We start from the raw sequence: 22,009 nt of genomic DNA, 5'->3' as shown, positions 1-22,009 counted from the left end.
AAAAAATATTTTAATAATATTTTATTCAACTTTTAACTTTTATTTTATATCCTCTCATCCCATCTTAATTCATTATCAAAATCATTCTTATTATAAAATTTTTAAAACTATAAAATAGTTGTAAATATTATTTTTTATCTTATATTTAAATACTTAAATAATCAATATAAAAAATATTTAAAATACACTAATATATCACAAAGAAATAATGATTAGAGAAATATTATTATATAATTATAACAACCACGACATTAGTGTTGGATAAAACAAAAATATATCAAAAACTGATAATACAAAATAGAATAATATAAAAATTAAGATTTTTTTATTATTATAGTAAGGAATGTTACGGCTGAATAATTAAAATTTGATATAATTTAATAAGTTTTTATTATGAAATAAATATAAAAAATATCGAATAATTTTATAAGCTGTTTTTGAAAAATACATCTTGTCTAGAAATGGTAAAGGGTTAAAAAAGAGGTAGGTAAAGGAGGTGCCTTTAAGGTAAAATCTCAAATATTTGCCCGGTTACGATAACCCTGTTTCCAAACAGACCTCAACACTCCGTTACGAAACTTTTCGATGCAGAAATACCCCCCACCCACGTATCCCCTTCGATCATTCATTTTCCATTTTCTTGAGCGCTCCGGGCTGACCGGTCTGGAACACTATTCGGGTTTTCATCGCTCTTTCAATTTTGATCGCTCTCATTTTTGCCTCAGGAGATTGATTCTCTTCGGTTTGTTTCCGCTCTATCTCCAATCGTTCACATTCACTTTGTTTTTTTTTTTTCGTTTTCACTAGTTTTTCTATGAAATTTTGGATTATTGATTGAATCATGGATCTTTTTTCATTGAATTAGAATTTTTGGGCGTGGGTTTTATTTTTCGGGTCGGATTAGTTTCATTATAGGATGGCCAGAATATAAAAAAAAATATTCTGTAGGTCAGTGACCAAAGAAGAGAAACTAAAACATTAGTGATCAATTTCGAACATTCTCCTCTTATTTGCATTTATCAAGTTCTTCACGAGAGGGGGTGATGTTTACATTTGTAATCTGTATGACGTACAAAAAACTTCCCTTTTGTGGACTTAGAATTGATCTATGATCCGTGGTAAAAGGTGTTCATAGATATTCTAAGCCTCAGGATCGCTTTTCCTATTATATTGTCGACCGGAGTCTTTCAATGTAAGTGAAGATTTTCCTCTCTATGTATAATTTGGTTTCATGTATAAATTTTTCAGTTATATTTCTGAAGTTATAATATGAATTCACCCGTGTACGGTTTGAGTTGTCCCTTCATACAAGGAGAGATTGCTAAGTAGCCTCTGGGGTAGTTACGAAAAGATTATTAATATAATTGATATTTGTTTGAGGGATTTCTGTGTTTGGTTGGTGTGAAAATTATGCGCATGAATGTAATATCCCCGATTCAGTATGAGAGGGTGGTGAATGGATCTTCCATTTCTTGAGAGGAAGAAGTTCTTGTAATATTTATTATGATTTCATTGGGTTCCAATTATAATCTTGACTCTTGTTTTCATATTTTATAATACCTATTATGGCCTAGAAGCTTTGAAGTTTAGTTTAATTGAAATTTAGTTCACCATTTGTCGTATCTGCTAATAGTGTGATTTTTCGTTTCCTGTTTTTTTTTTTTTTTTTTTCCGAAAGGGAACAGTGATCTTTTGCTTTTATGAATTGAAGACATGAAGCCATCTTCTCTGAATCCATATGCAGAGTCATACATTCCGCTCTCCAAGAGAGATGCAAATGATAGCACTTATGTGACAGCAAGAGTCTCTAAAATTGACAATGAGTGTGTCCAGTTTGGAGGCCCTGTGCAGCTCCATCACAAAGCTTCTATTGACTCCAAGTCCCACGGTACTGAAAAAGTCCCCAGTCCAGAAGTTTTCACATTGAAGAGCCAACCTGTCCATGCGTATGTCCCATCGGCACAAAATGTGAATCAAGTGACAGATAAGCAAATATCTGATGAAGAATATGACATGGATTTGGAATATCTTCAGATGTCATTTCCTGGTATATCTGTTCAGTCACTTACTGATGTCTATTTGGCAAATAAGGGTGACTTGGACGCGACTATGGACATGCTGAACCAACTTGAGGTGAATGAGTAAAGTATTTAATTTGGAGTTTTATAACTTTCGAAATTTTTGTTTTCTTTACTTCCTTGCCAAATATAAAACAAATAAAAACAATGAATCGAATGATTAAATAAATTTGGGGAATATGTATTCTAAATACCTGTTTGCTGCAATTCCTGCTTTTCAATAGAGTTGTTACTAGAATATTATAAACCCAGTCTCTTATAGGAGTTACTTATTAGGCATTCTCTTTCATAATAATCAAATAAATTTAATTGATTGAATTATCTTATGCTTTTACTGTTATCATTCTAAGGACATGATTGCCTTCATTTGACAGTTCTATTCTCTTGAGACTTCTGAAATTCTGCCAGATACTTTGGACATCGGGGATGTTTCAGAATTTGGATCTTCAGTTGATTGTGCATCACTGAAACTGAAGAATATAGGGGGTGAAGCCAATGCCGCTTCATCTAGTTCCAAGGGCTCCGTAACTATCTCCTGATTGACTTTGTGAACAACAATCACAATTGTTTTTGTTGGCATATTTGGTCTTGTAGATAAGCCGTATACAAATATGGGATCTTCCTTGGAGACAGTAGACACCAGTCGAGATGTATGTAAAGTTCTCAGCTGCTTGTTATTCACTTCTCCCTTTTCTTTCTAAGGCTCTTTTTCTCCTATTTTTTCTTCTTTTTTTTTTTCTGTTTGAAGGGCCAGATACCCCTGTGCAGAGTTAGTGTGCTGGTTTCAGTTTTTTTTTTTAAATGAAAGTGATCTTTGTTGTTTTGTATCTCTTAATTTCCTCCGACATGCTTGGGGTATATGCTGTGTAATGGTTTCATTCTAATGTCACCTGAAGCATCCGTAATGGTTCCGCTTCTGTACTTTTTTCCCGAGGCAATGTGTTTAGATACATATAGCCCCAGCTATGGGAGATTGAACCCCATCTCAAGTTCAACCTCTGGATTTGTTATGCCTATCGTACCCATCAAATCACCTATTACTATTACGCGAACGGGCGTACATACCTCTGAAGGTGCTACCTATTAAAAAAAAACATACCTCTTGACGGTGCTTCATCCTTTGACTAAACTTGTTAAAATGATACCAATGTTCTTCTCAAGGTGTAATTATTTTAAGATAAAAGTAACTGGAATCTAGATATTTAAGATTGGTTGTCTCCGATTATACCTGGTGGCGCCCGAAAAAGGAACATTCAGGGGAGACACAATTTCGCCCAAGGTGTAAATAAAAGAACAAATGGACTGCCCATAAAATAAACAATAAAAGAGAGAGAGAGAGAGAGAGAGAGAGAGAGAGCAATGGACTACCTGATTCTTGGCCAATTTACAATTTTACAGCGCCCAATTTCGTCTTTTCCTTTCTGCTATGTGCTGTTTCCTGCGACCAAACGAATCCTTAAATTTCACTAAAGGCAGTTCTACTGCAATCCCACTATCCATGGAGCTTTCTTTTTGCTAATTTAGGTCCAAAGCTCCTGTTCCGCTTTACCCTGCAATGCTTCTTTCTACAATTCCAACGGTTAATTATTCGTACAGAATTTGCAAATTTGTTCGTTTCTTCGTCCTGCGCTCTAAGAAACGTAGATTTTATTGAAGAGATCAATACCCATGACTGTGATTACATCGAATTACAGTGTAGAATTTAGAATTATGCTACCTCGGGTTACTAGAGAAAAATCTAGAAACTTCGATTTCCATGAGAAATGTACCCAGAAAATCTACTGTGCGTTCACAATGCTTTTGATTTCCTGTTTTTAAGACATCATGAAACGTGTCGTGGGAAGAGTTGGTTTAGGTTTATCTTGGGATGAAAAGACTTGGGCCGGCTTCTAATACCTGAAATTTCAATATGCTTCTTGATAGGATGTCATCCCTTCGTAAGCTGAAAAATGCTTTCTTTATTGACAAAGAGATATGTGAAAGTGGGTTTGCAGGCCTTTTAATTTACGTCGTTGTCAAAAATCGCCTGAATTGCAGAGTTTGAAACTTTTGATTGTTCACTCGATGTGTTTCGGTTATTATTTATTTTAAATGTCGTGTTGTATGGCCACAGAAGAGAAATTTTTATGTAGTAAATGTTGGCGTGGGCCGTGGCTCTCACAAAGAAGAAAACTCCTAGCCGGAAATAAACGAAAGGAAAAAATAAAATAAAATAACAAAAATGAGAAGGTATTTAATGTTTCAAACGACATTAACAAACAGAGGTCCGCAACTCTCGGTTTATAATTCATGAAACCCAAAAATCTCCATTGGCACCAAAACCATAATGCTCGTTATGTTTGTCTCTTTCTAGACGTGAAAACTTCCTTAGAAAAATTCAGCGAGGAAGATCAATGATATTGTAGGATCACCGTTTCAGATTTCCCAACAATTCTGTTTTCTTTCACCATTTTCATGTGGTTTCTTCTGGAGGAAGCTGATTTTGACGCCTAATTGTCAGAGGTAGAGGGAGAGAGAGTTTGTGTGAGAGCTGAGCAAAGGATCCTGTTTGATGATCTGGGTGTTTGTGGGAAGGGTAAAGGTTTGAAGATTTAAGAAAAGTTTGTATCGAACATTTATTGGGCTACGATCAGAAATGGGTGTTGATTACTACAAAGTATTGATGGTGAACGGGAATGCTACCGATGAAGATCTCAAGAAGGCTTATAGGAGATTGGCAATGAAATGGCATCCTGACAAGAACCCCACAAACAAGAAAGAAGCCGAAGCCAAATTCAAGCAGATCTCCGAAGCCTATGAGGCAATGCTTTTTTCCCGACTTTTCTTGTCCCAAGATGTTGTTTCTGTTTTCCATTGGATTCCCTTTTTTCCCCTTGTAGCTCGTTGGTTTGGTAGTTACATTTAAAATAGCTTGCTTGAATTTTGCTTGACTTAGGAGAAGGAAAGAAAATCAAGTCTGAGATTCTTTTTCTTTTCTTTTTTGTCCCCTTCAATCTGCGTCGTTTTTCCTTACCAGAATAAAATTATGTTATTAGATATGGGATTGTCAGGAAGTAACATGATCGTAATCTTAGCATAGCTGATAGCCTCAAAATTGAAACGGTAAGATGGATGACTGAGATAAAACATTATGTGAAAATGAACACATGTATGGGACTAGAGACAAAATCAAGTTAGCAAAAGTAAAAGAGTCAGTGTATATTGTTTCTAATTTTCTAAATCATCGTGGTTGAGATAGCAAGAAAGACGACTTTTTCAGATATATGTAAAGAAGGGAAGGCATGGCTTAAGATAGAATGGATTCACAGTTTTTTGGGTTCTAAATTTCTTTTCTTTTTCTACAGTTTCTCGAAATTCAAATAGAACTTAGAAGCACTATCTTATACTTAATATTAGTTTACAATAAGGTTGCTCCTTAATGATAGCATCTGCAATCATATTTGAATTTTTAAGGTTAATTTCTGTTAATATTACACTTGACTTGATAGAATGTAAATTTAAATTTTTTTAGTTAAATTCAGGTATTGAGTGACCCGCAGAAGAGGGCTATTTATGATCAGTATGGTGAGGAAGGGTTGAAAGATATGCCACCATCTGGCAGTGGTGGGTTCCCATTTGGAAATGGCTGTGGGGAAAGTGGGTTCAACCCTAGGAATGCAGAGGACATTTTTGCAGAATTCTTTGGAAGTAGCCCTTTTGGATTCGGTTCTTCAGGACCTGGGAGGTCTATGAGGTTCCCGTCTGATGGCTCAGGGATCTTTGGAGGGTTCAGTGGGAGTGACAATATATTTCGAACAAATAGTGAGGGCAGCATGCCAAAGAAACCACCACCTGTGGAGAGCAAACTGCCATGCAGCCTTGCAGAGCTTTACTCTGGATCAACAAGGAAAATGAAGATTTCAAGGACTGTTGTTGATGCTAATGGGTATGTATTTTCTTCTCAAACTGTTGATCCTTCTTGCTTTCTCCCTTGATAAACTGCTGGAATGATCTTACCTAACCAAGAAACAGATTGAAACCTGGATCGATGTGCTTCTTTTGAAGGTTTTACTCTATGGTGACCTTATGTAATAGCATATGACATCTCTTCTTGTCATTTTCTTGCTTGAGTGAGGGCCAACTTACTTTCAAAACTGGCGCATCTGCTCACAGTAATTATCCACTTGCAATCTCCACCAACTCTATAACCTTTGGTAGATTGGATTATTTGGTTTTCAGGTTAAGGATGAAAGTTTTTCCTTCTTTTGAGCGTGTTCAATGGCATTTTTCCACAGTTCATCATGCTAATCTGCTCTGTAATATAGTAAATTACTAATACTCTAATGTCTTCCTTTTTTTTAATTGCAAAAACATAGGCATAAACAAAATTGTTCTGTTTCCATTTTTTTCCTTGTAACAATGAAAGTGCCCAATTTCTTCAGTTCTTCTACATCTGAACATCGCGAGAATGTCATGCTGCTGGTATAGATGTTGGTCTATAATCCTTGAGTGATAAAATTCATTGATAAGTAAAAAAAGAAGGCGATGGAATCCTTTTAAACATCATAAACGACTTCTTTTTTGACAACTTCAGTCTCACTTGTTCCTCCTCTAATTGATAATTGTTATTTCCTCTGCAAACATTGCATTGCAGGCGACAAGTGCCAGAAACAGAGATATTGACCATTGATGTGAAGCCTGGATGGAAGAAAGGAACCAAGATCACTTTCCCAGACAAAGGAAATGAACAGCATAACCAGCTCCCAGCAGACCTGGTGTTTGTGATTGATGAGAAACCCCATGATGTATACAAAAGAGATGGGAATGACCTCATTGTGAACCAAAGAGTGTCGTTGGCCGAGGCACTGGGAGGGACCACGGTTAATCTCGTCACGCTTGATGGCCGTAATTTATCAATTCCGGTGACTGACATTGTGAGCCCAAGTTATGAGTTTGTCGTTGCAAGAGAGGGAATGCCAATAGTGAAAGAGCCAGGTAATAGAGGCGATTTGAGGATAAAATTTGAGGTGAAGTTTCCTACGAGATTGACACCTGAGCAAAGAGTAGGCCTTAAGCGTGCTTTGGGGGGTTGAGTTGAGGACCTTGTTATCTTTTTTCTACATCTATTTGACACTAATTTGGGGACATCAATGAAACCCACTCGAAAAAATTAAAGTTGCATTATATCCAAGAGATCCACTTTGGTGTTAGAACACTCGGAGAGAGATGCCAGCGTACTGAGAAATTATTCCCAAATACCTTTCCTCTTTGTATTTTTACTGGTTTTTACCAGGCTGTTGTGCTATGTATCCTTCTTTCTTTGTGACTATTTTTGCTCTTTCTTCCCCTTGTGATCTTCCTGGATGGAGTTTTGCTATATACAAACACGATCTTGTAATAATCTATGTATCAATACTAATTTATTCATATTTAAAATTTAAATTAATATTATTTTTAATAAAATTTACTTTTTGACCAATCACATCATATTAATGTATAAATTAATGCATTATGTTTACAACTATATTTTTCCTATTGTAAAACCCTTCTTCTTCGCACGTGTCTCTGCCAGCTTCTTCACCTCTACAGTCTGAAACTTCTGCAGACCACCCCCTTTATTTACCGTATAAATTTTAATTCGGACATCCTAAAGTGATGCGTTAAGTACAAAGAATATGCGCACGAGAATCCTACAGTATTTAATGACCAGAAGCCAACATTGTACAAAAGTAATCATGGTACACACAAATAGGGCCACTCCGCCCATACAACATCCAAAACGTTCCAATTGTGATCCGGAAGGGTTCGGCAATGTTGAGAGTTCCAGGATTTAGAAAATTATTCATCCTACGCCATGAAACGCTTAAAAGCTAGCAGCTCCCCTAAACTAACATCTTTATCTTGATTGATTATGCCCTTTTCTGTAGCATGGCAAAATTGGTTTTTGGCATGCTCCAGAAACTGCGAAGCTAGCCACCATGAAAAACGTCTATCGTAATGGAACTGCGCATAACTTGAAAATGGGAAAATGAGACATAACTATACAATGAAAAAAATATCAGACGCCTCCACTTTGGGGGGCATTCTGTCGCCAGGCCACGCCTGGCTGCACAACACCTCGACCGGGCACCCCGTAAAACTGCCCTACATTGGGTTGAGAAGCTAAGTTACTTGGTTGCTGCCCACTCCCCTGGACAGTAGGAACCCACCAAGTTCCTTGTGGGACCTGCGTCACATTCATGGATGGTTGCAGAGACTGCATCGCCACCATTGACTCATGCGATGGCTGTTGAGGAGTTGATCCCAAAGGTGGTTGGTTCACCAAATGTGGCCGCAGGATTGGTTGCTGAAAGCTGTAAATAGACTGTTGGGGTGGAAGTTGGTGCCGAGGGGCTTGTGGCTGCCACTCCGGTATGTCGTCATCGTCATCATTCCATGGCTGAACCGCAACCCCAAAACGTTTATCGTCCTGCCAGTTTCCTGAAGACCCAACGGCCTGAGGTTGTCCGTACTTGTGTATAAGCTCCCTGATTTGATCCACAGGGCGAGATGGGGTTTGAGAAAGTGAAGGAATTGGTGCCGGTCCAAGCCCCCTAGTTTTGACAAAATTGTGTTGCGAAGATGGGACCGAGCCACCGGAAAATTTGAACTCAGGAAGGTCATCTTCATCACGGGGGCCAAACCCAGGAGGAACATCGTCGTCTTCATCATCAGGTGAGGGTTTGAAATTGGTGGGAGTTAAGCCTCGAGGGGGGTTTGATTTGGGTGTGAAACTGGCATTCATATTCGTTTGTTGCTGTCTCGTACTAGATGTGACATTTTGCTTTTTATGTTTCTGATGTGAGGATGAGTTGATTGATATCCTGGAAGTTAGCTGGGCCTTTCTCCAAACAATAACACCAATTAGGCCATTATCGATTTTATTAAGTGACTCGACGTGCTCCGTTGGGAGGATTTCAAGTGTTGATTTATGTGGCGGACAAAAGTAAAGTTCCACCCCAGGCGCAGGCTCCGCAAAACCCACTCTCTCATCCGAAACGTATGAATCTGCCACCTGCAAACACGGCAAATTCGAAGCACGTGAATTGATTTCGCCTATCAAAAGGACAAAACCACAATCTTAATACAGATTAAGATCCAGATTAAGATCCAGGTTTGATTTGAATAGTGAATTAAAATGAGATGAATTTAGATAAAAGTTGAATAAAATATTATTTTTAATATTATTATTGTTTTAGAATATAAAATAATTAAATGTTTATTATATTTTATATAAAAATTTAAAAGAATTATAATGATGAGATGAAATAAGTTGAAATTGGTTTCTAAATCTCTAAATTTACCTCAAGAAGACTCGCTTGCTCGCTCTCAAGAGACCCATTTCCAACAACAAAATGCATCACCTGCGAAAAGGCAAAATACAACAGAAAATTAGGATTAGATATTATAATATTAACAATAATAACAATAGGAAAGAGAAAACTCAAAAAGATAACTTCATTTTTGGGGGTGACCAACAGATTTTTCTGTATTTAATAATCTGATAAGGCTTCTTATCACATGGGAGCGACATTTTCACTTGAAAGTAAAGAGTGACTTGTCAATTGCGTGGGTTCAATTAATTGTTACAGCTTGTATACCACGAGATTACTGGCGTCTCTCTCTCTCTCTCTCTCTCTCTCTCTCTCTCTCTCTCTCTCTCTCTCACACACACACACACACACGATGCAACCATCCAACAACGTCGTGCCAATTGGACAATCATTTAATTGGGGGCATTTTTATCATATCTATTTATTACAAACTTTGGCAGATAAAAGAAGACGACTCCGTTGTATTTGTTCGAACAGCTTGAGCAGGAAAGCAAAGCCCTGTTTAAGCAAGTTAAGAACTTCAAAGGAGATCATTCGCCCAAAAAAATATTTTTCCTTTAAATTTATAATTTTCCTCGTGCCAAATATGACCAAAGGTCTCATTAGCCTAAGACAAATGTCATTGGTGTATTGGATGATGCCACACGGTACGATTACTAGATGGGAGATCGATGAAAATACCAAGCTTGTTGGAAGGGACCTTTTTTTTTTTTTTTTTTTTTTTTAAATGAACTTAGAATATAAGGATACAGCAATACAATGAAGAAAAGTAACATTAGATACCATGACAGCACGACTGCGTGACAATGGAAGCTCTTGGAGAAACTTCTCAAACGCATCAAGTCTTACTCTCCCCTTGATTTCAAGTGAACTGGGCCACTCTTTTGCAGATATTCTTTCACCACTATAACAAGAAAATAAAATCAGCAAGAAGCAAAAACTGAACTACAAAGATCCATAATGAATTCGCAAAAACAAAATTTAATGACTCGCATTATCTATAGATAAGTACGAATCACATCCGCTCGACTGTTATGATATAGACAGAGGTTATTGTGTTATGATTTTGTGTATAGTCTATCACATATAAAATACACCTGCAACACTAATCTTCACATCATCTGCTGAAAAGGATTGACAATCGCATGAAACGCCAACATAATCATCCATCCCCCCAGCACAGACTTTGATGTCAGCGTACCTTTTTAACCTCTCCCAAATCAGAAATGGAGTCTAAACAATATAAAAACGATGCACTTCAACATCCCTCAGTTGTCACTCTATAACATATTCTAATTTGGAACTCTAGTACCTATTACGTTTCCAATCTTCATCCCATATTATTTTGAGCCTTTTGATCCAAAAGCACCTGATGATGCTTTGGCATACCATGCAAAATTTTACCATATGATACCGAATGATGCATCCATAATTAGGTCCAACAGCTTAAAAGTACAAACCCTTTCTCTTTTTTTTTGTAAGTAGCAAGGGGGATTTATAAATTCCCCCCTATAAATCCAAGGGATTTATATTTCTAGCTCCTAACTTGTAACTAGGTGTTCTCTCTTGTATGCTTCTTGTGTACTTTGAACTTCACTTACTTATTTGATTCAATAAAGCTTTATTTTATCAAACAAAAATTATATGCATAGATAATTCAATTTCACCGACTGGCACATAATCCAAAACTTTATCTAAGTAATCAAGGCATAAATGCATAAGTGTAGGTCTTCGCTCGGTTTTAACAAATATATAAACAAATATTTACAGGACGGAACAACACTAAACAAATGAAAGCTTTAAGTGACTAGACAAACCTTTTGAAGATGCCAACAACAGAGGCCACAGCTGACGTGCTCAGCTGGAGTGAACCTTCCCAGACATGAGCACCTGTTGATACACCAGCAGGAGGTACAATTTCTGATTTTGCACGGTTGTCACCGGGTCTGCAATCAGAATAGCTTTCACTGGATTTCACTTCAGCATGACTGACACTGGAATTTACATCAGCACCAGTATTACTCTCATTATATTTCACATCAGTCTGACAATCACTTGGTTTCATGTCATCATGACCATCACTGGATTTCACACCACCATCATCTTCATTGCATTTCTGATCAGCATCGGTTTTTGAGTATGTTACATCAGATTTTGCGGGTTCATCTGTGGCCATATCTTCTTTTGGAGTAGGCTCAGATGACTTTGATGCAGATCTTGGCTCTGACTCATCCTTGTCTGGAATGGGGGTCTTCTTTCCATCACCCACTGGTAAATTTTCAAATGGTGGCTCTGAGTCAAGTGATTCCATAAACTCATCTAGAGATACAATAGGGGGTAAAAAATCTGCATCCTTCATATCATCAACCATTAGCCCCTGCATTAAATCAGTACCATCACTGGAAGGAATAGTAAGCGTATATGAGGTGTCCCGGTCATCTAAATTACTCTTTTCACCGGAAGCATCCCCTTCATCCTTGGTTCTATCATGTTTAGAAGGGTAAGGTACCTCCGCCTCCTTGATATTGGATTCTCTTCGTGTGAGTGAACTAGCCCCAACAGAAACATCCATTGAAACACCATCATCTTGTTCAAGTTCTACTTGAAATTCACCCTTGTGTGTTTTCCTCACCAAACGTCTAATATCAACTTCTGCATCCGGCAAGACAACCATTTGGGCAAACTCTTCTGCCTTCGCTATCCGCCATTGGGAAAGCTCCTCAGAAGCGAGTTCCTCTGCAGTCATAGAACATAGCCGTTCTGGGGGAATATTCCCAGACATGACTCTCTCTCTCAGTTCAGGATTATTGCGATCTTTCAAATTGAACAAAAGAGACCTTCCCTTCTCTTTATACTTCTTATTCACACCACCAAATAATTTGAAGAGTTCTGCTTCAATTTTAAATGCCACCATTTGTGGAGTTTGAATGGCTTCTTCATTGGGAACTCTACCCAGTTCATCGTGCTCCAATTCTTTGGCAGTATGAATTTCCCTTTTTTCTGCCACCTGCATATCCGACTCCAATACCCAGGAGAGCCCATTTCCCTGTAAAAGTTCATCTCTGACGAAGAAGTCATTACTAAAAGAAACATCTTCATCAGGCAAAACATAACTTGAATGGAATTCTTGCCCATCAGATTGCAGGGCCTGGGTAGAATCACCAGGATTCTCACTAGCCAAAATCCCAACAGACTCACTTCCACCATTCTTGTTTCTTTGGTAGGGGAAAGTCGATTTAGGCTCTATAGATACACCATCAGGAGCATCAGCAGCATTGGAGAGAGATTCAGCTGGGTGAGAAGTCTTCTCAATCTGCCCTGACGCACTTGCAATGTCACTCTGAGAATGCTTCTCTGGACTTGAAGATTTGGCTTTCTGCTGAGAAACCAATGTTAGGGCACCAGCTAGTGATTCTCTCATCTTGGATCTAACAGACTCGGAAGACTCAGTTTGAACCTTTGGAGATGGTTGTCCTGCTGCCATTTGATTTTTTGGAATAGCAGAACGCTGTGAACCAGATTTACTGGATGCCACTTTCTTAATTTGTGTTTGTGATCCAGGAGTGGCGGACATGTATTGCATCTGGACAGATTTTTTATTTGGTCCAGATACTTGCTGCAGCCAAGGTCTATGCTCCAACTGTGCTATACGTTTGTTAGGAAGTGATAACTGCTGCAAAGCAGTATTATTATAAACAGGTTCCACTGGTGCCTTTCGCTTAATTGATGCAGACAACTGCTGGAAACCTGCATTGTTTGGCATGGTTTCCATCAATCCTATTTGCCCATTTGGTTTTAACTGTTGGAAGCCCAGACTATTTGCCTTCGATTCTCCACCAACTGTTTGTACGTTTGACATTGAAAACCTAGGAAACCCAGGATTGCTGGAAAAGGGATCCATTAATCCCACTGGCTTGTTAGACAGTGAATGCGGATGAGCTGCAGGAACATTAGATACAGATCCCATCAGCCCCATTTGCATCTCTTGCACTGATGAGTCCACTTTGCTCAGAATGGGTTCCAACTGACCCATTTGCATGCTTGGTGTTGATAACTGCTGACAAACAGGATTGTTGGATATGCTGGACTAGCAACAAATAACTTACTACAAAACAAAATTTGAATATTCAAAGTTTCTTGACCCAGTAGTACCATTCAAACATGTTCATAAGGCTGTGCATCCTTAAGACAAAAATATGCATTCAAAAATAGATATACGTAGCTGAAGATCCAAAACTAACTACAAAATGAAAGACTGGCAAAACAAAATTTCTATTGCACATGAAGAAATGAAAACTCACAGTTAAACTAGCAAAAATCCAACAATCACAAATCAACAAGAGAGTAAAGAACTGTGAAAGCAGAATTTTATCTAGCCGGATTTTGTGTGCGTGAATGTGTTTGGGTACAACACATTTATGCAGTTACAATGTTGGAGGCAATGAACTGCATAAATATTTTTTAGCGAGCATGAACATACGATCTAACGGTTCCATGCAAAAAGTATCAAGATAACATAAATGGCTGTCATACTATCTGCTACAAAAATTCAATCTAAAACACTAAATTAACGCTGGAAGGCAAAAATTTTAGTAAAATACGGTTCATACAATCAAAGTCCAACTGACAATTCTAGGAGATTTCTGCTTACGAAATCAGCATTGAAAATCTCGCAAATCACACCAGAAATTAAAAATAAAAAATAAAAATAAAAAAGGCGAAGAAACCCCAATTTATATACCAACATAAATTGGTTTCTCAAGCACACGAGTGATAATTCCATCAAATTTCATCCAGAACACCTATGCAGAAGAAACGCCATTAAATCGAACGCAACGACTCACGTTCAAAAAACACTAAACCTAACAAAACCTTTAAAAAAGGGAAATCAAAAGAAGCTATATATTCAATCAATTTAAGACAAATCCAAGGGTTTTGTTACAGCGATGGGTTAGGCTCATATGGTGGGGAAGAGTACCTGAACGTAAATTCGCCAGAGAATCAGCGAGCACGCAGTCGAAAAGATAAGCTGAGATATACAGGAGAGAGTCGGCGAGAAAAAGAGATAGGCTGGTTGGCTTTGAAAGCTTATATCTTCGCACCCCACGACTTATACGTGAACCTGAGCGGTTCTCTAGAGCCTGCTTTTGACGCGTGGAGCACTAGCGTCTTCCTGAGAAGTGGGGTCCGCAGTTTTCTTTTGGACAGTGAATCACGGCACGTTTGAATGGAGAAATACACTCACAGATTCAAAATCTATCTTTATCTCATCTCTTTTTTTTTTATTATAAATTTTTTAAATTTTTATATAAAAAACAATTTAATTTCTTTTTTAAATATTAAAAATAATATTTTCTTTATCTTTTAATTTTTATTTAAAATTATCTCATTTCACTATCTAAATAACACATAAATATTCCCATTTTTAAATAAAAATAATGTTAAATAAAAAATATTCTAACTATAAAAAAATTAAATAAAAATAATTTTATAAATTTATATGACTTGATGTGATTTATCAAATTTTAAAATTACTTTTATTATAAAATAAATCTAACAGGTTAAATAAAATCATATCAGTTTATAAAATTATTTTTATATAATTTTTTTATAAATATAACAGTACTCTAAAAATTAAATACGTGAGGGTGTAAGCATATCACTCTTTTTAATTAAAAAATTTGAGGTTTATTATCAAAAAATTAATTTATTTTATACATATTTACTTTTTTTTTTTTTTTGAAAAAAAAGAATGCATGACATTAACTATAAATATTACTTCTGTTAAAAACAAGCTCACGTCAAGTTATCTTACTTTATAATATTATTTTTCATAAGTCTTTATAAATCTAATATCTTTCTAAACAGTAAGCTTAAAATATATATATATATTTATATATACATATGATATCTTCTTTTTATTTGTCTTCAATCACTTTTATCGCAACAAATAATGGCATTAAGAGTTTTATTATTTTATTTATTTATTTATTTTGAATATTTTCACCAAATAACATCTTCGCCCATATAACTAAATAAATAAGAATTAATCCGAAATTGAATAGATTTTTATATATATTCTCTCGTCCTCAATGCTTTCTTTTAATATTTATTTATTGTCTGACAAAATTAGAATCCTAAAAGAGAAATACTATTCAGCTACGCACATTACATATCATTGGTGTTTTAATTTTTTATTTATTTATTCTTATTACATTAATTGAATTCTTCTATTTATTATTTCTATATTATATATTTATTAAGAGAAAACAATAAAAATATAATACAATATAAAGATAATTAAAAGACGATGAGCAGAATTCTACATCATACAAAATCGACGACAGGAGGTGATGCTCCGTTGCCTGCCCATTCCAAAGCTGAGCTGTACATGCTACGTCCAGGTCAGGAGATGGTTGGGCCTGGCCTAGTTTGAGTAAACACCTAAAAAATGCGGTACTTAAACCCACTTTAATTTTGTATCCGAAACATTGAAGCAGGCTGGCCCAAATTTTAATTGATTTATGAATTTTTATACCATACATAATTGATAATCCATAGAATAAAACGGATAGATACCAATAAGTATTTTTATTTTAAGTGATTTAAGTTTTTTTAATGATATTATAAATTTAAAAAATTATATTTAAATATATGAATAAAAAAGACCTATTGGTCTTGTCGGGAGCCATCGAAGGTGTAGCACGGCTCTAATTTATATGGCATAATTTGATTTATAATTATAAGTTTTAAATTTTTAAATTTTATTTTTTAAATTAAATTATACCACATGAATTGTGTGTGATGTGGAGACCTTTAAAATAGAATTATGAGAGATGTTATATTCATAAAAGAATCTTACAACAAAAAATGCTTTTTTAATCTAATGTATCACATTCTCAATGTTGAACCCAAGGTTTCAAGTTTCATGTGATTATAAATCTACACATGGATTTTAATGATAACAAATGAATTCAAAGAATAAAGGAGTTTCAAGCTCAAGTTGTTCACACAATAGAATCAAACACATCAAAGAACCAAGCATGAGCAAGAAGGAAACAAGTTCACATTAAAGTCATAGAGTAATGTTGTAAATCTCTTAAAATTCGAAATTAGGATTAATGCTCAAAATTAATATTTTATCATAAAGCATTAAAATACATTTTCCACATGTGTATGAATATTTTTGAAAATTTTGAAAGATGATTGATTGTCATCTTTTGCATGTGCATGCCTTGATTAAAGGGTTGAACTTTGAAAATATTAAAGATGATTGATTATCATCTTTCACATGTGCATGTTTTATTTGAATATTTTTAAAAGTGATTGATGCTTTTTTAGACTTATACAAAAGGTAGATAATTTTGTTTGAAAATTTTGAAAAGTAAAGTGTGCTCATTTTGTCATATAAAAAAAGTAAAAGATTAGGTTTGAATTTTTTGAAAATGAAAGTGTGCTCATTTTGTCATATGTCAAAAGTAAAAGATTAGGTTTGATTTTTTTGAAAAAGTGAATGATGTTGTCTTTGACAATTGAAAAAGAAGAACCTTTTATTTGAATTTTTTTGAAAAAGTGAATAATGTTGTCTTTAACATGTGAATCATTTTAAATTTGAATATGAAGTCTCATATGCTTATAAATAGATCATTTGAGAGCTTCACATTTACAACATTCAGAGCATACAACATTCATTCAAAGCTTTCATTCTCTCTTCTCTAAGCATTGAGCCTTAATCCTTATTCATTTTGAGAGATATAGTTTGTGTTGTATTGTTCTTATTTCACTCATTGAGGAGTGTTTTCTGATAACCTACCCACTATCAACTTTTGTATCAGAAAAAGGGTGTGTATAACCCTTGTACGTGTAGAAAGTATTCTATACGGGGAATAGTTGAATCACCACTTGTAAGGTGATTGCAAGTGTAAAGGGTGTTCTACACGGATCCTTTGTAGCGGTGTTGTTCAAATGTGTAATAAGTTTCTATCTCCACCTGAAGGAGGTTGAATAGTGAATTTGGGAATCCTCAAGGGGTAGCCTGAGGCGAGGACGTAGGCAGTGGGGCCGAACCTCGTTAACATACTGAGTTTGCTTCTCTCTTACCCTTACTCTTTATATTTATTGTTATTTCATATTTTGTTTATATTTTACATTATATATTTGATTTATAATTGTTATTTTTTTAAATACAACTCAATTAACCCCCCTCTTGTGTTAGTCATCTGGGCAACAATTGGTATCAGAGCTAGTTGACCTGTATTGTTCATACAGGCAGATCACTCATGGGAACTCTCGCTTGTGACTGTGTCACCGAAGCAAGACTCTCCGACCATGAGTGACGGTGCACCGGTAGAGACGGTGGCCGGCTAGTCTGGTAGGTACAATTGTTAGGTGACATAGGTGCGGCCTATGATCAGTAACAATTGGTATCAGAGCTAAGAGCTCTATTATAAGATTAACTATCTTTTGAGTTAGGATCTTATGGCTAACATTGCAGTTTCATTTGGTGAAGGTCAATCTAGCAGTCGGCCTCCACTCTTTTGTGAAGATAATTACTCTTTCTAGAAAGTTAGAATGAGAATATTTCTTCAAGCTCAAGGTAGAAAAATCTGAAAATGTATTGTAAATGGACCTTATATTCCAACAAAAGTGGTTGATGGAGTAAAGGTCAAAAAGGAAGAATAAGAGTTTGATCGTGAAGACGATAGACTTTATACTTTAAATTTAACTGCTATGAATTTATTATATAATGCTCTTAATGGAAATGAGTTTAATAGAATAATGAATTGCGCTACGGCAAAGGAAATTTGGGATAACTTGGAAGTAACTTATGAAGGAATTTTGCAAGTCAAAGAATCAAAAATTTATATTCTTACTCATAAATATGAAATGTTTAAGATGAATGATGATGAATCAATTTCTAATATGCACACTCGTTTTACTAACATCATAAACAGCTTGACAGCTCTTGGCAAAGTTTATTCCAAGGTGGAGATAGTAAGAAAAATTCTCAACTCTTTACCAAAACGTTGGGAATCAAAAGTTACAGCGATTCTTGAAGCTAGAGACCTCAAGAAGCTCGAAGTCAATGAACTCATCGGATCACTTATCACCCATGAGTACACATTGAAAAGAGGAGAAGAAGAAGGAAAGCCAAAAACGAGCTTAGCACTTAAAGCTGTTCCTCATGAAAGTGAAAGTGATGAAGATGTGAAAAATGACGATAAAGATGAAGAAGTTGCGATGATAACAAGAAGAATTCAGAGGTTCTTGAAGAAAAATAGAACTCCTCCGAGGAAATCCTTCAAAAAGTTTTTCAAGAAAGATTCAGGTAAAAATGACACTTTAATTTGTTATAAATGCAATAAATCTGGTCATATCAAACCAGATTGTCCTCTGTTAAAGAAAGATCGAAACAAGGGCAAGAAAGCAATGAAAGCTACATGGGATGATGATTCAATTAGCTCAGATAGTGAAGCAAGCAATGAAGAATCAGCAAATCTTTGTCTTATGGCTAAAGATGACATTGAGGTAACAAATCTTGATAATATTGAAAATCCTTCATATGAAGAATTGCAAAATGTTTTAGAAGAGGTTTATGAGGAATTTGAAAAATTGGCTATCAAATATACTGCTTTGAAAAAGAAAAATTTTTCTTTAATAAATGAAATTGATATTTTAAGAAAAGAAAATATCATTTTGAAAGATGAAAATATTGAATTGAATAAGAAGAAAACCGATTTAGAAAATATTGTTGAAAACTTTACGAATGGAAAAATAAATTTTGAAAAACTTCTTGGTAGTCAAATATGTGTTTTTGACAAGGCAGGCTTGGGATATATGCCAAAACAAAAATACAAACCTTATAAAAATTTCTTTGATAATCCTTCTATATCAAATACCAATAATCAAAATTTTTTTCATAAAAATAATTTTGTCAAAAAAAGATATTATTATAATCATTCAAGTTCTTCATATATGTCACATGCTATTTGCAATTTCTGTAATAGAAATGGTCATAATTATCATACTTGTCCTATTAGAAGAAATCATACAATGACTGTTAGGGTCATATAGGTACCTAAAAATTTTGTTTCTTCTAATACTCATAAATAAAGGACCCAAAGAACTTGGGTACCAGGAAAAATCATTTTAATTGTTTTTATAGGTATGCATGAAGTCATCCACAAGCAAAAACAAGTGGTTTTTAGATAGTGAATGTTCAAGACACATGACGGGAAACAAGACTAAGTTCTTTGATTTTAGATCTAAAGAAGAAGGACACGTGACATTTGGAGACAACTCGAAAGGGAAGATCGTGGGAATAGGTAAAATTGATAATAAATCTTCTCTTATAATTGAAGATGTTCTACTTGTTGAACGTTTAAAACATAATCTTTTGAGTATAAGTCAATTATGTGATAAAGGATTTACAGTTACTTTCAAAATGAATAAATGCATTATTTTGAATGATTATGATTGTAATATTTGTTTTATTGCTTTTAGAAACAATAATGTTTATACAATCGATTTTGAAAAAATTACCTCACAAGATGCTATTTGCTTTTCAGTTCAAAATGAAACTAATTGACTATGGCATAGAAGATTAGGTCATGCCAATATGGAACTTATTTCCAAACTTTCAAAAAATGATCTTGTGAGAGATTTACCAAAAACAAACTTTCTTAAAAACAAAATTTGTGATGCATGTCAATTTGGTAAACAAACAAAAACTTCTTTTAAAACTAAGAAACATATTTCCACTACTAGACCATTGCAACTGATACACATGGATCTTTTTGGACCAAATAGAGTTGCAAGTTTAGGAGGAAAATATTATGCATTTGTTATTGTTGATGATTTCTCTATATATACTTGGGTCATCTTTCTTGCTCATAAAGATGAGGCACATAATGCATTTACCAAGTTATGCAAGAGAATTCAAAATGAAAAGGGCTATACTATTTCAAGTATCCGAAGTGATAGGGGAAAAGAGTTTGTTAATAAAAATATTGAAACATTTTGTGATGAAAACGATTTTGTGCATAATTTTTCTGCTCCTCGAACTCCTCAACAAGATGGGGTAGTACAGAGGAAAAATAGATATCTTCAAGAGATGGCAAGAACAATGCTTAATGAGAACAACTTGCCTAGTTATTTTTGGGCCGAAGCGGTAAGTACTGCATGTTATGTTATAAATAGAGTTATACTAAGGTCTAAGTTAGATAAAACCTCCTATGAGCTTTGGAATGAGAAAAAGCCCAACATTGGTTACTTTCATGTATTTGGATGCAAATGTTTTATTTTAAATGACAGGGATAATTTAGGCAAGTTTGATGCAAAATTTGATGAAGGTATATTTCTCGGGTATTCTACTAATAGTAAAGCTTATAGAGTATTCAATAAAAAGACGTTGACTGTATAAAAATTTATGCATGTAGTATTTGATGAATCTAATTCTCCACTCTCCAAGAAATCTATTGATGAAGAAACATGAGGTATAAATAACACGGAAAGTCTCAATCTCAACAAAGAGAAAACAATAGAGGAAGTTCAACATGGAGCCATTAGGAAAGATCATCAAAATTTAACACAAGATGCAACCAAACAGTGGAAATTCGTGAAAGATCATCCAGTGAAAAAAATTTTAGGAGAACCTTCACAAGGTGTAAGTACTCGATCATCTCTTAGAAATATTTGCAATCATACTGCTTTTCTATCTCAAATTGAACCCAAAAATATTGATGAATCTTGGATTCTAGCTATGCAAGAAGAGTTGAATCAATTTGAAAGAAATGATGTTTGGACACTTGTTCCTAGACCCAAAAATCATACTATTATTAGAACAAAATGAGTTTTTAGAAGTAAGAAAGATGAGTCCGGAGTCATTACTAGAAATAAGGCTCGACTTGTAGTCCAAGGTTTTAATCAAGAAGAATGAATCGATTATGATGAGACATATGCACCTGTCGCAAGATTAGAAGCTATTCGAATGCTACTTGCATATGCTTGTTATAAAGATTTCAAACTTTTTCAAATGGATGTTAAAAGTGCTTTCTTAAATGGTTTTATAAATGAAGAGGTATATGTTGAGCAACCTCCAGGTTTTGAAAATCATATTTCCCCAAATCATGTTTTCAAACTCACAAAAGCACTATATGGATTTAAACAAGCTCCTAGAGCTTGGTACGAGAGATTCAGTGGTTTCTTGATTGAAAAAGATTTTTCAAGAGGAAAAATCGACACAACTCTTTTCATTAAATATGAAAATGATGATATTCTTTTGATTCAGATTTATGTTGATGATATAATATTCGGTGCTACTAATGAAAATATGTGTCAAGTTTTTGCTAACACTATGCAGGAAGAATTTGAGATGAGCATGATGGGAGAACTTACATTCTTTCTTAGATTGCAAATTAAGCAAGCAAAAAGTGGGACATTCATCAATCAATCAAAATATATTAAGGAATTACTGAAGAGGTTTGGGATGGAAAATGCTAAGGAAATTGGAACACCAATGAGCCCATAAACTAAACTTGATAAAGATGAATCCGGTAAGCCAGTTGACTCGAAAATATA

The 22,009-nt window shown here is 35.0% G+C and overlaps 3 protein-coding genes across 6 annotated transcripts; 2 read left to right on the top strand and 1 right to left on the bottom strand.

Annotated features, from left to right (window-relative positions):
• Positions 1 to 557: 557 nt before the first annotated feature.
• Positions 558 to 3,011, top strand: LOC122274185 (polyadenylate-binding protein-interacting protein 5-like). Of its 3 annotated transcripts, none has more exons than XM_043083186.1 (3): positions 558 to 742; positions 1,745 to 2,133; positions 2,453 to 3,011. In XM_043083186.1, the coding sequence occupies exons 1-3, from the start codon at positions 586 to 588 to the stop codon at positions 2,615 to 2,617; spliced, it is 711 nt and encodes a 236-aa protein (XP_042939120.1). In that variant the 5' UTR covers positions 558 to 585; the 3' UTR covers positions 2,618 to 3,011. The 3 variants fall into 3 exon arrangements, with proteins under 3 accessions (XP_042939120.1, XP_042939121.1, XP_042939123.1); XM_043083187.1 differs by having other exon boundaries at positions 604 to 742; positions 1,686 to 2,133; XM_043083189.1 differs by having other exon boundaries at positions 606 to 742; positions 1,679 to 2,133.
• A 327-nt stretch (positions 3,012 to 3,338) lies between these two features.
• On the top strand, positions 3,339 to 7,458 carry LOC122274184 (dnaJ homolog subfamily B member 1). The gene is made up of 3 exons (XM_043083185.1): positions 3,339 to 4,878; positions 5,600 to 6,003; positions 6,712 to 7,458. Exons 1-3 carry the CDS (start codon positions 4,714 to 4,716, stop codon positions 7,148 to 7,150), a joined length of 1,008 nt encoding a protein of 335 aa, XP_042939119.1. The 5' UTR covers positions 3,339 to 4,713; the 3' UTR covers positions 7,151 to 7,458.
• Positions 7,459 to 7,733: 275 nt separating this feature from the next.
• Positions 7,734 to 14,562, bottom strand: LOC122274183 (death-inducer obliterator 1-like). Of its 2 annotated transcripts, none has more exons than XM_043083184.1 (5): positions 14,409 to 14,562; positions 11,248 to 13,484; positions 10,214 to 10,334; positions 9,401 to 9,460; positions 7,734 to 9,111 (listed from the first exon to the last, which is right to left on the bottom strand). In XM_043083184.1, the coding sequence occupies exons 2-5, from the start codon at positions 13,467 to 13,469 to the stop codon at positions 8,116 to 8,118; spliced, it is 3,399 nt and encodes a 1,132-aa protein (XP_042939118.1). In that variant the 5' UTR covers positions 13,470 to 13,484; positions 14,409 to 14,562; the 3' UTR covers positions 7,734 to 8,115. The 2 variants fall into 2 exon arrangements, with proteins under 2 accessions (XP_042939118.1, XP_042939117.1); XM_043083183.1 differs by having other exon boundaries at positions 11,248 to 13,535; positions 14,409 to 14,558.
• Positions 14,563 to 22,009: the final 7,447 nt, after the last annotated feature.

The sequence above is a fragment of the Carya illinoinensis genome, chromosome 8 (assembly GCF_018687715.1).
Source record: "Carya illinoinensis cultivar Pawnee chromosome 8, C.illinoinensisPawnee_v1, whole genome shotgun sequence".
Lineage (NCBI taxonomy): Eukaryota > Viridiplantae > Streptophyta > Magnoliopsida > Fagales > Juglandaceae > Carya > Carya illinoinensis.
Note: the sequence above shows the minus strand (reverse complement) of the source record. Positions and strands in the feature narration are given on the sequence as shown.

Excerpts from the sequence above, each read along its gene's own strand:
- LOC122274183 (XM_043083184.1), bottom strand. The coding sequence starts at position 13,469 with ATGCAAATGGGTCAGTTGGAACCCATTCTGAGCAAAGTGGACTCATCA. Across the intron at positions 10,335-11,247 it reads GTTGTTGGCATCTTCAAAAG|TGGTGAAAGAATATCTGCAA; the intron begins GTTTGTCTAGTC and ends TTCTTGTTATAG. Across the intron at positions 9,112-9,400 it reads AGCAAGCGAGTCTTCTTGAG|GTGGCAGATTCATACGTTTC; the intron begins GTAAATTTAGAG and ends CCGTGTTTGCAG.
- LOC122274184 (XM_043083185.1), top strand. The coding sequence starts at position 4,714 with ATGGGTGTTGATTACTACAAAGTATTGATGGTGAACGGGAATGCTACC. Across the intron at positions 4,879-5,599 it reads AGATCTCCGAAGCCTATGAG|GTATTGAGTGACCCGCAGAA; the intron begins GCAATGCTTTTT and ends AGTTAAATTCAG. Across the intron at positions 6,004-6,711 it reads ACTGTTGTTGATGCTAATGG|GCGACAAGTGCCAGAAACAG; the intron begins GTATGTATTTTC and ends ATTGCATTGCAG.
- LOC122274185 (XM_043083186.1), top strand. The coding sequence starts at position 586 with ATGCAGAAATACCCCCCACCCACGTATCCCCTTCGATCATTCATTTTC. Across the intron at positions 743-1,744 it reads CAGGAGATTGATTCTCTTCG|AGTCATACATTCCGCTCTCC; the intron begins GTTTGTTTCCGC and ends ATCCATATGCAG. Across the intron at positions 2,134-2,452 it reads ACATGCTGAACCAACTTGAG|TTCTATTCTCTTGAGACTTC; the intron begins GTGAATGAGTAA and ends TTCATTTGACAG.